General features: G+C 43.2%; 2 protein-coding genes across 4 annotated transcripts in view; one reads left to right on the top strand and one right to left on the bottom strand.

Moving 5' to 3' along the window:
- The window catches only part of Fam117a (family with sequence similarity 117 member A), a 71,798-nt gene extending 64,086 nt beyond the window's left edge, over positions 1-7,712 (bottom strand). Inside the window, exons 1-2 of one of the 2 annotated variants that reach the window (XM_031354308.1) lie at positions 7,579-7,712; positions 6,560-6,634 (exon numbers count right to left, since the gene is read on the bottom strand). In XM_031354308.1, coding sequence (XP_031210168.1) covers positions 6,560-6,634; positions 7,579-7,612 — 109 coding nt within the window. In that variant the 5' untranslated portion in view covers positions 7,613-7,712. Of the gene's footprint in view, positions 1-6,559; positions 6,635-7,405; positions 7,532-7,578 lie in introns of those variants that run through there. The other variant, XM_031354310.1, reaches the window with a different exon arrangement.
- Positions 7,713-7,794: 82 nt separating this feature from the next.
- Positions 7,795-16,282, top strand: part of Kat7 (lysine acetyltransferase 7) — a 36,930-nt gene continuing 28,442 nt past the window's right edge. For both annotated transcript variants that reach the window (XM_031354306.1, XM_031354305.1), the window contains exons 1-3: positions 7,795-8,002; positions 11,584-11,731; positions 14,308-14,484. In XM_031354306.1, coding sequence (XP_031210166.1) covers positions 7,988-8,002; positions 11,584-11,731; positions 14,308-14,484 — 340 coding nt within the window. In that variant the 5' untranslated portion in view covers positions 7,795-7,987. The remainder of the gene's footprint in view (positions 8,003-11,583; positions 11,732-14,307; positions 14,485-16,282) is intronic.

Raw genomic sequence — 16,282 nt, 5'->3', positions numbered from 1 at the left:
ATTTACTGAGACAGGGTTTCTCTCTGTAGTCCTGGCTGTCTTAAAACTGTACATAAACCAGGCTAGCCTCGCAATTCACAGAGATCCGCCTGCCTCTGCCTCCCAAATGCTGGGATTAAGAGTCTATACAACATGCTTATACTTTAGGGTTTTTTTGTTGTTGTTGTTGTTTAATCTCCTTGAGGTTAACTGGACTCAGCTGCTGCTTCTTTTTTTTATTTTTTAAAAGGTTCTTTCAGGTCACCAAGAAAATAATGTCAATAGAAACATCTTCATGGTTCTCGAAGTGGTAAGAGGAGTATAGTTTTTTTCCCCAGTCCTGGGGATCGCACCTCACACATGCCAGGCAAACACTCCATCACCGAGATAAGTCCCCAGCTGTGACCACAGCGTTTAAGGTGAAGCCTCAATCCTGTGTGGGGTGAGATAGAACCTGCCTCCCTGCGTCCATGAACTTTACATAGGCTTTCTGTTCAGTTTCACTCTTCATCTACATCATGTACACTCAGCAGGTCACCAGTGGTGTGACTGGGAAGCTACACAGAGAGACAGAGCAAACAGTACTAGAAAAATAGTCATGAAGCAAATCAACTTTTTTTTTTTTTTTTTTTTTGGTTTTTCGAGATAGGGTTTCTCTGTGTAGCCCCAGCTGTCCTGGAACTCACTCTGTAGACCAGGCTGGCCTCAAACTCAGAAATCCGCCCTCCTCTGCCTCCCAAGTGCTGGGACTAAAGGCATGCGCCACCACCGCCCGGCTATCCCATCTTCTTAATAACAAAGCCTCTGTAAATGAACGTGGCTCAGATAGAAACCACCCCACCCGAAATCTCTATTCCTCATTCAAACTTAAAAATCAAAAGTCCATTAGAGAGTTTGAAATGAATAGAATTTCACAAAACGAAATACACACACACACACACACACACACACACACACAGGTGGGGGGTCGGAGGGACTACGGTGCCATCATCTTAAGAAACAAAACAAAAGTGCATTTGAGGGGCTGGAGATGAGGCTCAGTTGGTAGAAAGTGTTTGCCCATCACATGCAAAGAGCCGAATCTGATTCCCAGCATAGCGGAACAATAGGTGTGGTGGCTCATGCTTGTAATTCCATCACTTGGGAAGTAGTTGAGTTTGAGATTGGCCTGGGCTACAAGAGGCCCTACCTCACTAAGCAAATAAATAGATTTTTTTTTTGAGCTATAGTTTAACATTTTAATTCTGGTGCTATCTTAGATTGGTACTCTCACACTAGACTATGAGCAGGTGACTATACACAACTCTTTGAGGGAAGAAATAAAGAACATCTTTGAGGCAGAAATAAAAGCAGGAGGAAGCCAAAGGAGCAAGCAGACGCTGCAATGTTCTGACACAAAAGACCCTTAACACTAGGGAAATGTAGACACATTATGCAGGAGAACCATAGTGCAATATAACATGGAAGCTGCAGCTTCAATTTGAAGACCGCAACACATAGAAGATGATCAGTGTTCTCATTTGCTTCTTTGTTGCTGTGGTAAAACACCAATATTAAACACAATTTGGGGAAGGAAAAGGTTTATCTGGCTTACAGGTCACACAGTTCATCATCTAGGGAAGCCAAGGCAGGAACTGAAGTAGGGGCTGGCCACAGTGTTTGCTCCTCCAGCCACCTTGTCCACACAGCTTATGACTACCTGCCCATGCGTGACACTGCTCACTGTGGGTTTGGCCCTGCTACATCGACCAGGAGCTGGAGAGATGGCTCAGTAAGAGCACTCACTGGCTGCTCTCCCAGAGAGCCTGGGTTTAATCCCTTGCGTCCACACAGTGGCTCACAAACCATCTGTAACCCCAGTTTCAGAGGATCTGACCTCAGAGAGGACCAGGCACGAACATGGCGTTCATACATACACATAGGCAAAGTATTCATAAACATAAAACCTTTTTTAAAATTTATAAAAAAGAAATCATAGTGTCCTTTAAAGTGTGTGTGTGTGTGTGTGTGATTGTGTGTGAATGTGTAGCTTTACAACAGCAGTACACTTTAGGAAACATCACTTTCCTCACCATCTTGTCTTGTGTTATACTGGGTAAATAATTTCTGAAAGGCAGAGGGGACTGCAGGCAGGTCAAGGTCACGCTCCACAGGCCCTTCCTGTAGGCAGGTGTCCCAAGTTGATGAGCTGAGTTCGCTCAGCTTCCAGCCCAATGCCTGCCGTATACCAGATGCTTGGTAAATATTTGGTGAAGAAATGAAAACGCCCACCATCTGAAAGTCTCGATCCATGCTCACTATGTACACTCCACTTTGAAGTATGAAAAGGAATTTGGTTTTCCTGGAACCCCCCCCCCCAAAAAAAAATAATAATAAAAATGATAGGAATGAAGGGCCATTCATAATGGCAATTCCCCAGTCTTCTTGATAAGTGAATTTGGGCATGGAGGACTCAAGGAGAGACAGTCTGCTAGAGAAAACCCAATTACACTGAGGAACATATGTTGCCCTGAGGCCTCTGCTGCCGTAACAACATCATGTAACTATAACTACAGCCCTGGAGGGCCCTGAGCCCGTCAAATATGGAAAAGGATGTCTTCATCATAGGACAGCTTTGTGCTCCCGTAGACTTCCCTGGAGGGCTTGGATCAGGGAAGGAAGATAGATTAAGTGGAAGAAAAGAGGGGGATGAAGGATGGGAGAGAGCAACTGCTACCACAGCGGCATAATGACTTTTTTTTTTTAAAGCAATTTTCAAAATGTGGTTATTTGACTGTTTAGCTTCGGTGGTTATTTATAACCCCAGCTGCAGGAGGTGGGAAGCTGTGTTGGCGCCTGCTGGAATCTAGCCAATAACTTCCCCCAGGGTGGGCTGAGGGTGGGGGCTAAGGAAGACACAGGAACCATTGGCCAGAACATTAAGAGAAGCTCCAGGCCATATCCAGCAGGGGAAAAGAAAGGCAGGCCCACCAGAGACTCTTATTTTTGTGTTTTTGGTTTTTGTTTGTTGTTGTTGAGACCATCTTTGTAGCTCTCTCTGACCTGGAACTCTGTGCCTATAAGGCTGGCCTCCAATTTACAGAGAGACCTGCTTGCTTCTGCTTCTCCAATGCTGGTATTAAAGGTGTGAGCTACATCACTTATCCCTTCCCACCCCAACCCAATTTCGGGAAAACTGGAACTATGTAGATCAGGCTGGCCTTAAATTTGCAGTGATCTGAGCTTCCCATGCTTTGAGATTGCTAGCATTAAAGGTATGCTCTCCCAAGCCAGACTGACTATTGTTTTGTTTGTTTGTTTTGCTTTTATTATTTTGAGACAGGGTTTTTCTTTCCTGGAACCCACTCTATAGACCAGGTGGCCCTTGAACTTACAGTGATTTACCTGCCTCTGCCTTCCAAGAGCTGGGATTAAAGGCATGTGCTACCACCACCCAGCCCTCTGACTCTTTTGTTAAGGCAGACGTAAAGAAAAGGATTTTAATATGAATTTGTAGGACATCAGCAACCGCTGAGGTTCTCCCAAAGAGATAGAGGATAGATACGTCAATACTTTTAGCTGGAAGTTATGGATGAGATGGGCCTAGTTACCACCGCATTGTCTTAAAAAGGTCCAGGCCAGCTTATCTCACTTTACAAGACAGTATCTGCACACAGAGGGAATGTCTTTGCAGGATATGTGCCTGGTCAGAGAAAAGAGGAGGTCGTTCTTTGGAAGTCTTTCCTAGCTGAGTCAACACCTGGCCCTGGGGTCAGGAACATTTAATTTGGTACTCTCCCATTTACTGAGTTCTTCACATGCGAAGCACAAGAATGAAAGAAGCTGCAGACAGCGTGACAAGCCAGACAGAGCTCCCAGCTTTCAGGAACTCTAAGGCCTTTGAAGCAGGCCTTAGAACAATGAACAATTACACTTGTATTTGAAATATAGTACCTATCATTTTACTGGCAAAGGAACTTTTCTTTTTTATCTTTGGATTTCTTTTTTTGTTTTGTTTTGTTCTTTTACAGACAGGGTTTCTCTGTGTAGCCCCGGCTGTCCTGGAACTCACTCTGTAGACCAGGCTGGCCTCGAACTCAGAAATCCGTCTGCCTCTGCCTCCCAAGTGCTGGGATTAAAGGCATGTGCCACTACTGCCCGGCTGGATTTCTTTGAATAAAATCACTTTATTGTAATGAACTCACAAATAAAACATCATACAGCTAGATTATGGTAGCTGCTTAAACACTTGCTGTGTCTCAAGCTTTATCTGGAGCTCAGTGAGCTCCCATATGGTTAGAATAGCTATTCTGAAGCAAGGGAACTTGGCTTAGAGTTTATCGTGCTCACTATCAGCTACAGTTTTTTTATTTTCTTATCCACTGAAAAGAAAAAAGAAAAGAAAAACTATGGCAGAGTTAAAACTAGGAAAAAATTAGCCTTAGACCCCCTTCCAGGGCCCCTGTCCTTTGCTTGCATGCTGTCCTTCCTCATTACCTAGTATGACGTAGTACCCCTCTTTTTTTTTTTTTTTGATGTATTTTAAAGGAAACCGAGGAAGTTGTTTTTTAAAAAATGTGCGTTGGTGTTTTGCCTGCATATATGTCTGTGTGTCAGATCCCCTGGAACTGGAGTTCCAGTTGTGAGCTGCCATGTGGGTGCTGGGAATTGAACCCTTGTCTTCTGGAGGAGTAACCTGTGCTCTTAACCAATGAGCCATCTCTCCAGTCCTTGAAACTGAGGAACTTTTTATTTTGGGGGGCACTCAGAAATGTACCAGAGGAGACGAGACACAGATACAAGTAAAAACAGTCTACAAAGGCACTTCAGTAGACATCCCAGTCCACTTCAGTTATCCCTCGTCTTTGGCTCAGATTGCAGCAGCATTTGAACCAACCTACTTTGGGCTTCCTCCCTGCTACTCTGATCCTTCCTCTAAAAGCTGCCAGAAGTAAATCTCTAAAATGCAAGTCTGATCATGGATTTCTCTGCTTAAAGTACTTCAGTACCAGCATAGCCCCTCCAATCCAGTCTCCCAACTCAGGTACAGAAGGCTCTGCAGGAACTGGTTCCCAGCACCATTTTGGCAACCATTTCACTCCCCTTTGCCAAGTAAGTTACCCTAGACAGGATGCTTGCTCCATACCTCAACTTCTGAACATGCTGTACTCTTTGCATGGAAAGCCCCTATTTTCTATGTTATCCTATTAAATTCCATTTTTCATTCACCTCTCTTATCTTTTCCTACACTTTCCAGAAGACATGCTCCACCTGCCTCTCTGTTCCACTGGACCCTCCTGTCCTGCTATTTTTAACAGTCCACAGCATTTTAGAATGACTGGACTCATAGCTCCACTAAGGGAAATGCTGTTTTCTCCATCTTGGTATGACACGATGTCTGTGTAATTGCTGGGTTTCTAAAGCTGAAGTGAGCTAAATAGATGGATAGAGGAGACCACTGATACCACAGGAAAATACCAAACAGAAGGATGTTATAGTCATGATTAGAAAGACTACAAACAACAACAAAAAAAGCCATACACCGAACACTTATTCTATCTCAGGAACTTGCTGAATATTTCAAAACACTCATTTCCTTTATTCCATCCAACCACTTAGTAAGCTGGTCATTAGCACGCACACTTCAAGATGAGACAACTCAGGTCAATTTAAAAACTCGTCCAAGAGCAACACAGAGAGAAAAAATGACAGAGCTGATCCAAATCTACATCTGCCATCAAAGCCTTATACTCAATACTAGTAAACCTGGTAATGATATGAATAGGAATTATATGCCTTTTGGCTGGGAAATGGAGCTGGGAAAATATCTAACCAATGTCTGAGAATATATAGTAGTCTCTGAAAAATAATATGTCACCATGCTTTACTACCTTACAAACAGTAGATTAGGAAAGACTTTCTGAAGATAGAAAAAGTACAGTGGGTTGGAATATGCATCCAGCCTGGGCTGACCTAGAATCATGTAGCTGAAAACCTTAAACTGAATCTCCTGCCTCCTGCTTCAAGGACTGGGAGGACAGACATGTGTCACTACAAGTCAACTTAAAGGGATATCATTCAAATATAAGAGGCTGTTATCACTAGTTAGGGGGTTAGAACGTTCCAGAGTAACCCCAGGAACACAAGAACTTTGATAGCTTGGAATAATACAAAGGAAAATATCTGAGCCGTTTTTTGTTTTTTTCTTCAAGCAAGTTTTTATGTGCAAATCAACTCACTTAGATTGTCAAAAGGTATTTACTCTAAGTACTAAAAGCAAAACACCAAAAGCTCGGGTGTCAACAATAGCTTAGGCTGTTCCCCACCCCCACCCCAAGGAGTGTGGGCTAAGGGTCAGGAACTTCTTTAAATCGGAAGAGTCCTCTGTTTAGCATATCAATCAGGTTTGTATTCTGTTTTTAAAGCTTCTCTCCAAGTTAGCAAGCCTCAGATTGAAATTCTGATAGGGGCCTGTGGGGGCTCAGGGGATAAAAGCACTTGCTCTTTCAAGCAAGCGTGGTGACCCGAGTTTGATCCCAGAGACACCGTGAAGGTGGATTTTTAGGAATCTACTCCCCAAAGTTATCCTCTGAGCACTCACCTGGTCTTGAGTGCACGCGCATCAGACACACAAATAAATCTGGAACCAGAATCCTGTCTTGGCTGCTGCCAGGAACTGTGGGGGTGGAGTTTAGACAGAATACCAACAATAACTAAGGTTGCTTTGATCTCAGCAAGTCACTCGTGGTCCACCTTGGTTCTCTTTCAAGTCTTCTGAGGTTAAAACTTCAAGGCCTGCAAACCACTTTCCAGACTTTTCTTTTTCGAGACAGGATCTAGCCTGGAATTCGCTATGTAGACCAGGCTGGCCTTAATTAAGCTCATGGTTTGGAACTGCCCCCTTCAAAAAACATGCACCGCCCCGCCTGGTTCCAGGCTTTTCATATAGCTCTTCTTCCAGTCTTAATTTCTCCTTCTTATGCCCTTTTATTATTACTTAAATATCATTCCCTTTACCGTGTCATTCAAAATACTATTTCTCTCTCTACTCAGTTCTTGGCTCCTGCATTTGTGCTACACAGGTCACATGGGCTGAATGGGGCTCAACACTTCTCCGACTTTTGGTACAGCACCCTCCTATTCAGATCACGTCCTCGGCTCCTCTCCGGGCCACCCAGAGCTCTTAAACCAAAGCAGAGTACTGATAAGCTGGGGGCGTTTCACAGCAGAGATAAATTGGGAATTCTTTGGCGCTATGGCATTCTGAGAATGGCTCTGCATCATCCTGTAACGTGGACGTAACTTACTTGTTCTCTTAACGCAAGGACAATGTCTCCTCTACCCCACTTCAAGACCGACAATAACCCTGTCAATCCTTTATTCAAGCCCCATTCACACCACTCTGGAACACAGAGTAGCTCTTACAACAATTCCTTGAGCAAAATACCTCTTGCCAGTTCTGAGTTTACAGGATAAACGGAAACATCCTTTGACCGACTAGGAAACGAAAGAGTTAAAGATCGACAACCTGATGGATTCTGGGGTTTTCCTCCCTCCACGCCGCAAATTAAAACGACGAGGAAGGGAGAGCTTGCCCAATGTAAAGATGAAAACGGTTACCTTCAACTGCCAGGTTTCTGCCCCAAACAATCATGGCTACCTAATCCCACAAAGGGTGCCGCACACCTGACTAAAAAAACGTCTAGTCCAAGGTTTCACAACTGGTGTCGTCTCCTGCCCAATTCCAAAATGGCGCTGACTAGCCTCACTTTAAAAGTTTCGAACTTCCCAGAATCCTCACTGGCCTAAAGGTCAGGTGACGCAAGCCTCAGCCGGAAGTGAAGGAAAAGGCGCTTCCAGCCCGCGGCGCTTGCGCAGAAGGCTCGAGACGCTGAGAGGCAGGAGGCACTTGGGATCGTCCGCAGGGTTTGGGACAGCTACAGAGGCCGCCACGGAGCCCGCCGGAGCCCCCGTTCCTGCTGGTGCTGCCGCCGCCCGAATCGGAACCGTCGGGCTGCAGCCGCCAGCAATGCCGCGAAGGAAGGTGAGAAATGGCAGAGAAGGGATGGCGAGTTTCTAAGGGGAGTCGATTGAGCAACGTGACACGGTTGGCCACGCCTCTCCGTGCTTGGGTTCCAACTTTCTGCTCCCCCGAACCTAACCCTGTCTCCTCTTGGTACCAGACAGAAAAATGTGGGCCCGACCCTGGCCTCGGCCTATGCCTGTAACTATTCCCGCCCTCTGCTTTCCCGGATCGGAGGCGTTCTTGTTAATTGGTCGCGGAAATGTCTGGGAGCATATTGATTGGATGGTGACGCCGCCTGTTTGGGCCCAACGGTCACCTCCCCGCGTGCGTGGGCGGTGTCTGAGTCTGGCCCCGGCGCTCTCCGACTGGCTGTGGCGAATGCTTTCCCTTCTCTTTATTGGCCCAGCCTCCCAGTCAGTTCTTGTGGCTGGTGCGGCTTAGCCAGGCCTGGATTGGGTCGGCCGACGCCCCGCCCTCCCGGATAGAGACGGCGATAGGTGTAGAGGCGACTTGGGAAGACCATTTCCCTTTCTAGGTTGGGGGGTACAACAAAGCCGAGGATGGGTGACTAGAAAACCAGCGCCCACGCCCGAGGGATAGCTCGCAGGCCTGTTGCGTCTTAGACGACGTCTTCCACGTATTTGTTCAGTTTGACATTTCCTGGTCAGTAAACGTTTGTCGAACTGTATGACATTTGTCCCAAATGTTCAGTTGTGAAATGCAAAGAGCAGTGCTAATGCTTCGTGGTAGTTGCTAGGGATTCGGAAAATTATGTGTGATCACTGGTTTAAAGGGTTATCGCCACAGTACAGTCTCTGCTTGAAATTGTATGCCCTGTAAGAAAGCAGTTAACGTGGGAAATAAATAAGAGCCGACTTTCAGGGTTAAGCCAGGCAGAGTTGATAGGTCATCGACGGGTATCTGGGTCTTAGGCTGAGATGACCCTAAAGTTCGCCTTTTATTTTAGTGACATTATGTGGCTCTACTTACTTGTGGTCAGATTTTGAATGACATATTTGGATGGATAGACGGTTGGTATTCATATTTCCGCAGAGATCTCTTCATGGAAGCTTTCCAAGTTAAATATTTACATTAATGTTTCTTTCAATGACCAGGTAGTATTTATATCCAGGCACACCAAATGCAAGAGACATACTGGTTTGTTGGAATGGTCTAATCTCCCTTCAGCAGTTTCCAAATGGAAAAATGGAAAATGTCAATTCTTACTGAATGCTATGGTACAAGCCTTTGATTTTAGCGCTTGGGAGGTGAATCTCTGTAGTTTGAGGTACACATGGTCCATATGTTGGGAGGTCCTGTCTCAAAAAGAAGCAGAAAATGTAAATTCTTGCAGGGTATGGTGGTACACACCTGTAGTTCTCGCACCCTGGTGGCTGAGGCAGAAGGCTCATCATGAGCTTAAGGCAAACCTAGGTTATATAATAAATTTCAGGCCAGCCTGAGCTCAATAGCAAGAACCTATCTCAAAAACAACAACAAAACCCAAATGTAAATATGTTAGTAATTTGTTTGATGGCAAATCTGTCCTAAACTATCCTTAGGTTATTTAGTATTTTTTTATATGCCTCATTTAGTGTGATACTAAATTTCTGTTTGCTATAGAAATATGTTTTTAGTGTGGGTTGTTAGTCACAGGATATACGTGTTCTTCCTAAGAATCTAGTAACTCCAAACATATTTGGCCCGAGGGAGCTTATTCTTTGAATGAAGAGTTGGGACCTGGAACTAGGCTATAGCTCAGTTGGGTGTGGTTAGTACCTTGACGCTCCAAGTTCAACCCTTATTCCGTCCCTCTGCCTTTTCCTGAGTTTGAGGAGTTGTGATTTCAGCAGATACTCCTTTTTCCACCTTAGAAAAGGGCAAGTGCAAATACTTAATTGATAAAAGTAATCTTCATGACTACTCAGGAGGCTGACAGTTTTGCCTAGGGTGTGGCGTGGGTTTCTAAGAACCTGACTGGTGGGGCTGCAGAGATTGTTCAGCTGTTGAGAGTGCTCACTGCTCCTCCAGAGGACTCACATGCTGGCTCACAGCCATTTGTAACTCCAGTTCCAGGTGATTTGACAACCTTCCTTGACCTCTGAGGGCATTTATGTGACATACAAGCAAAACTGTCATACATATAGAGTAAAATAAATCTAATTTTTAAAAAGCCTGGTTTGAATACCTATTTAGTTTTTAATATAAATTCCTTTCCAGCACTTATATATCCATGTGGAGAAACTTCAAGGACTGATGGCTCAGAAAATAATTTATCTTTTTCTGGTTAATTTCTTTTGGGATTAGAGTTAGAGACTATAACATGTTTCATTTTGCCATGCAATGGTGGCCCATGCCTTTAATCCCAGCACTTGGGAGGCAGAGGCAGGCGGATATCTGAGTTCGAGGCCAGCCTGGTCTACAGAGTGAGTTCCAGGACAGCCAGGGATACACAGAGAAACCCTTTGTCGAAAGACCAGGAAAAAAAATAATCCAAAAAAACCGAAAACATGTTTTATTTTAATATATTACATGTATAATATATATGTGTGTGGGTATACGTGTATATAGACTACCACATATATAGCTAGGTTACTGCTAGAGGCCAGAAGAGCAAGCGTATTAGCACTCCTAGAACTGGAGCTTCAGGCAGTTGTGAGCTGCCATGAGAGTTGGGAATTGAACCCAGGACCTCTGGAAGAACAGCAAGTACTCTTAACCAGTGAACCATCTTCAGCCCAAGAACATATTTTGAAACTTTTTTTTTTTTTTTTTTTTTTTTTTTTTTTTTTGAGTCAAGGTTTCTATATGTAGCTCTGGCTGGCCTGGAACTCACAGAGATGTTCTTACCTCTGCTAGGATTAAAGGCGTGCACCACCACCATGCCCAGCTAATGTGAATTTTTTGTTGTTGTTAATGGAGAATTTGAATAAAATTTACCCCAAAGTTAAATGGGAACTAATGTTAACATTTTATATACTATCTTGGACTCTTTCTTTTTTTTTTTTTTAAAGATTTAGTTACATTATTTTTAAATATCTGTATATATGTACGGATATACATGAGTACAGGTGCCTGAGGAGGCTGGAGGCATTGGCTCCCTCTGGAGCTGGAGTTAAGGCTTCCGTTGTGAGCTACCAAGTGGGTGCTGGCAATTGCTAGAGCAGCCTGTGCTGTTAGCTACTGGACCGTGCTTTTTCTCTTCTCTTTTATTTTTATTTATTTATTTATTTTTACTAGCCAGACCATTTTGATTTGGGTGTTTTGTTTTTTGTTGTTGGGCTGGGTGCTTTTATTTCTAATTTATGAGAGTTCTAGTGAATTAGCCCGAATTGTTTCAGATTAGTGATAATGCAGTAAGAATTACTTCTCTCCCTCCGTCTGTTGAGTACAGGTGGTTTGGCTGTAGGTTATTCCGCTAGCGTGTCTGAAAGGATGGACAGTGCCTCTGCGCACTGGGAGGGGAAAGGCTCGAAGGGGGGGTGTCTTTTTTTATGTTGGAACTTGGTACTTGAACATCGTGGTTCATTTTACTTCCAGTGTTAATAGAAAACCACAGTAAATGCTTTGTGCTAATGTCTGGATCTATGGTATTACAGAGAAATGCAGGCAGTAGTTCAGATGGAACCGAAGATTCCGATTTTTCTACAGATCTCGAGCATACAGACAGTTCAGAGAGTGATGGCACATCGCGCCGATCTGCCCGAGTCACCCGCTCTTCAGCCAGGCTAAGCCAGAGCTCTCAAGGTAAACATTTTTTTCTTTTTTCTCCTGACTATTCCTCACAGTAGACATTTTGTTGTGCTGATTCATAGTGAGACTAGACCTTGAGCTTGATGTAGAGCAGTGGTTCTCAGCTTTCCAACACTGTGAGTCTTTAATAGTTTCTTCATGTTATAGTGACCCCCCAACCATTAAATTATATTTTTTTAAAGATTTATTTATTGTGTGTACAGCTTTTGTCTATGTGTATGCCTATAGGCCAGAAGAGGGCATCGGATCCCATTACAGATGGTTGTGAGCCATGATGTGGTTGCTGGGAATTGAACTCAGGACCTCTAGAAGAGCAGACTTCACTGCTGAGCCATTTCTCCAGCTCCTCATTAAATAACCTTTGTTACTTCATAACCATAATTTTATTTAAGTATGCATCATAAATATCTGATATGCAGGATATCTCAGATATTTGGCCCCTGTGAAAGGGTTATTTGATGCCCCACCTACAAAGAGGTCGAGACCTACAGGTTGAAAACCACTGATGTAGATGGTTGAAGTATAAGGCAGGTGTTGAAATACCCAGTCTTCAAAGTGGTTTCTGTCAGATACCATGTTCTTTTATAGACAATGGCTTGCATAAATGTGAGATACAGGTGTTTTAAAACTGGATGGTATTATAGATAAGCGTCATAAAACGATAAAATGGAAATGTTATCACTATAAAAGTGGCTTAAGAGTTAAACTGCTTTTTGAGTGTGTCAGTGAGCTTAATGCTTCTAAAGGTACTTTTAATTCTAGAATATAGTCACATTTGGTAGAATAACTGTTTGAATAAATACTCAGAATGTTGCTTTAGTAGGAAAATAAACAGAAGGCTTGTGATTGTAAGTACATGGAAGGCTCTAGTGTACTTAGTCACTTGGGCTTCTGTAGAGAGAGGTAGCCTTTTGCTCCTCCTAGATTTATTCAGCGTGGAAGAAAGGTTTTTCAGCTAATGCACAAAGGCGGTTGTCAGTCTGCACAACTTTAGTCTCAGTACTTCGGAAGCAGAGGCATGCAGATCTTTGAATTCAAAGCCAACCTAGTCTACATAGAGAGTTCAAGGCTAGCCAGAGCTATGTACTGAGACTCTGGCTCTCAAAAAAAAAAATAACCAAAAAAGTAATTGTGTGTGTGTGTTTATAGATAGGTATAAATATGTATATGTATATATTTGTGTATATAAGTACACATACATACATGTGTATACACACACAAATGAATAAAAGTGTTTTGTTAACAAATCCTATGGAAGCCCATAGGTGGAGCAACCACATTCTTGTGGGAAGGTCTCCTAGAACAGTCTGGAGGAGTCCAGTAGGATTTTACATATTTAAGATGAGCAAAATATTTTTGGCAGGAGTCATACATACAAGAGTCATAATGGTTCTTAGACACTGCAATTTGCTATGCCCTAAAGGTGATGGATATTCAAAACAGCTAGACACATGAACTTGGGGGTCTCTAGTTATTTTATTTCATGGCCACTGATCTACATTAATTTTGGGAATATCAGTCACATGGTAAGGCCGTCCTCCTAGTGTGAAATGTAGACAGACTTGTGAAAAGAGCCCCTGGAACTATACAGTCCTAGGGCCCTGGCCCTGACCTCTCTTGACAGTTTGACAATTTCAGCTTAGACATTGTCATAGGTTGTTGTCATTTAAAATACTCTTCAGCTTTAGCTTTGAGTTTATTTCCTTTAAGATGCATCAGGCTGGAGATGTGAGGGTTCTATGAAGGTTTTAGAAGAGGTTTCTCTATGGGAAGAACTTAAGGAGCTAGAGAGATGGCTCAGCAGTTAAGAGCACTTAGATGTTTTTGCAAAGAACCTGGATTTGACTCCCAGCACCCACATAATGGCTCACACCATCGGTAAATCCATAAGAGTATAAGGGTAGTCTGAAAGAATAAGCAACTTTCTCCCAAACACACTATTTTTTAATTTTAGGACGTCTGTACTATGATGGGCTATAGCAAGGGAAGAAACAGGCATGTAGCTAATATTGGAATATGTAGCTAATAAAGAAGTCTTATCCAGCTGGGTGGTAAGGCATATATGCCTTTAGTCCTAGCAACTCAGGAGACAGACGGGTGGATCACTGGTGAGTTCCAGTGCTACACTCAGATTCTGTTTTGGAAAAAAAAAAAAAAAAACAGGAACTTTTCCACAATAAGTGTGAGGAATATACTACTACTGTCTTTCATCTGTTTGTTTGTTTGTTTTCCCCATACTAAAGTAAGTATTTTTCTTTCTCATGGATAAGAAGCAAGCTTAGAGACATTAGACATTAACTTGCATAAGATGCCATAGATCGTTGCTATAGTGAAGTGGAATCAAGTGGAGCTCCGTCTTTACTCCAGATCCTAAGCGAGCCATCCTGTACCACTGTTAGGATATTGTTCCACTGTCCCTTAGCATGCATTATTTAGTGACATGGATATAATCTAAGGATTTTGGGGGGGTTTGTGAAATAGAAGAAACTGTATTCTGATTATTGTGTGAATGGATATAAAATGTGTTTTCTTCTTTTCTTTATTTTATGCTCTTTTAAAACCGGGATTAGATTCTAGCCCTGTTCGAAATTTGCCATCTTTTGGCACTGAGGAGCCTGCCTATTCTACCAGAAGAGTGACCCGTAGTCAGCATCAGCCCACGCCAGTGACTCCAAAAAAGTACCCTCTTCGGCAGACTCGCTCATCTGGCTCTGAAACGGAACAGGTGGTTGACTTTTCAGATAGAGGTAAGTGGGGCTGTATGACTGGTTCCGTACAGAGGGTTCGGTCAGTTCTCTTTTGAGGCAGATTTTGGCACTGCAGAGGGATTGTCAGAGTTTAGGTAAGCGGGCACTGTTCACTTGATTCCTTTTTGTTTGTTTGCTTGGTTTGTTTGTAGTTTTTGAATCAGGGCTTGAAAAATATAGCCTCAAACTTAGACTCCTCTTGCCTTGACATCTTGAGTGCTGGGAATACAGATGTGTGCCACCATGCTTAGTTTATCGAATTTCTTACTGTCTTTGCACAGTATATTTTGATTGCTAGAGTGTGCAGTGTATTAGATTGGATGTATAATAAGGAGAGGAGGCAGAGCCTTCTGAAACTCCACATGAAGCCCAGATTTTATTAGAGCCATGACTACTAGTCCATTTTACCTCCAGACTGCTGACTAGGAGTGACCCTTAGTGATAGGCAGTGTTAGGTTATTGAGGTTGTGACCCCATACTTTCTTTAAAAGCCTTAGAGCAAGAGACATTAGAGCAGATCTTATAAGCTACTGACATTCTTCAACCAGGCAACATAATTAATTGGTTGGTTTGCAGAGTTTCATTTTTTTTTAAATGACTTTTTTTTTTTTTTTGAGTTTCATTTTTTTAACTTCTTGGTAGTACTTGGAAGCACAGCAATGTTCATATAAAAACCTGTGCTAATTTTTTGGTACTTATTTTGTTTGTATTGTTTGGACTGTATGTAAGTCTGGAAACTACATTTGTGCCTAGTACCCACAGAGGACAGGAGAGGGCATGAGATACTCTGGAACAGGGGTTACAATTGTGAGCTGTATAAGCAAACCCAGGTCCTCTGGAAGAATAGCCAGAGTCCTTAGCCAGTGCACCATCTCTCCCGCTGGCTGGGTTGTTTGGGTTTTGGAGACTGTGTCTCTGTGTTCCAAGGTGTCCTGAAGCTCATTATCTTATCAGGCTGGCTCTGAACTCAGGGGTCAATAGTTAACTTCTGAGACAGGACAGATCTGGAAATACTGGATGGCCATTTACTTGGTAATTATTAACTGGAGCTGAATAGTAGTTGTCACCTCTGGATAAACAATGACATTCTTGAACTTGTCCAACCCCTATAGGTATCTGGTTTGTAAACCTTGGTTTAAAAGTGTATAGTTTCTGTAGAACTCTGGGACTCCTGTGATCAGACCCTAAGTGTGCTGCAGAAATGGCTCAGTGTTTAAGAGCATATAATGCTCTTCTTTGCTGGGTTAAGGGAGCAGAGTCTCTCTATATCCCTGGCTGCCCCAGAACTCAATATGTAGACCAGACTGGCTTCAAACTCACAAGAGATCTGAATACTTCTGCCTCTCAAGCACTGAGATTAAAGGCGTGCGCCACCACATATACCACATGTGCTGCTTGCTCTTCTTGAGAACTTGAGTTAGGTTCCTAGCACACATTTCTGGTGGCTCACAACTACCTGTAACTCCAGTTCTGGGAAATCTGACACTCTCCTCTGGCCTCTGCCAGTATCCACACTATACCCACATACACATAATTACAAATAAAATCTTTAAAAAGAAAAAAAGAGAGCATGCTGCTAAATGTCTTTAATCCAAGCATTTGTGAGGTAGAGGCATTGGATCCCTGTGTGTTTAGTGCCATCCTGCCCTACACAGAAAGTTCCAGCCAGGCGGTGTTGGCGCACGCCTTTAATCCCAGCGCTTGGGAGGCAGAAGCAGGTGGATTTCTGAGTTTGAGGCCAGCTTGGTCTACAGAGTGAGTTCCAGAACAGCCAGTGCTATACAGAGAAATCCTGTCT

Source organism: Mastomys coucha, unplaced genomic scaffold (genome assembly GCF_008632895.1).
Source record: "Mastomys coucha isolate ucsf_1 unplaced genomic scaffold, UCSF_Mcou_1 pScaffold5, whole genome shotgun sequence".
NCBI classification, from domain to species: Eukaryota; Metazoa; Chordata; class Mammalia; order Rodentia; family Muridae; genus Mastomys; species Mastomys coucha.
Note: the sequence above shows the minus strand (reverse complement) of the source record. Positions and strands in the feature narration are given on the sequence as shown.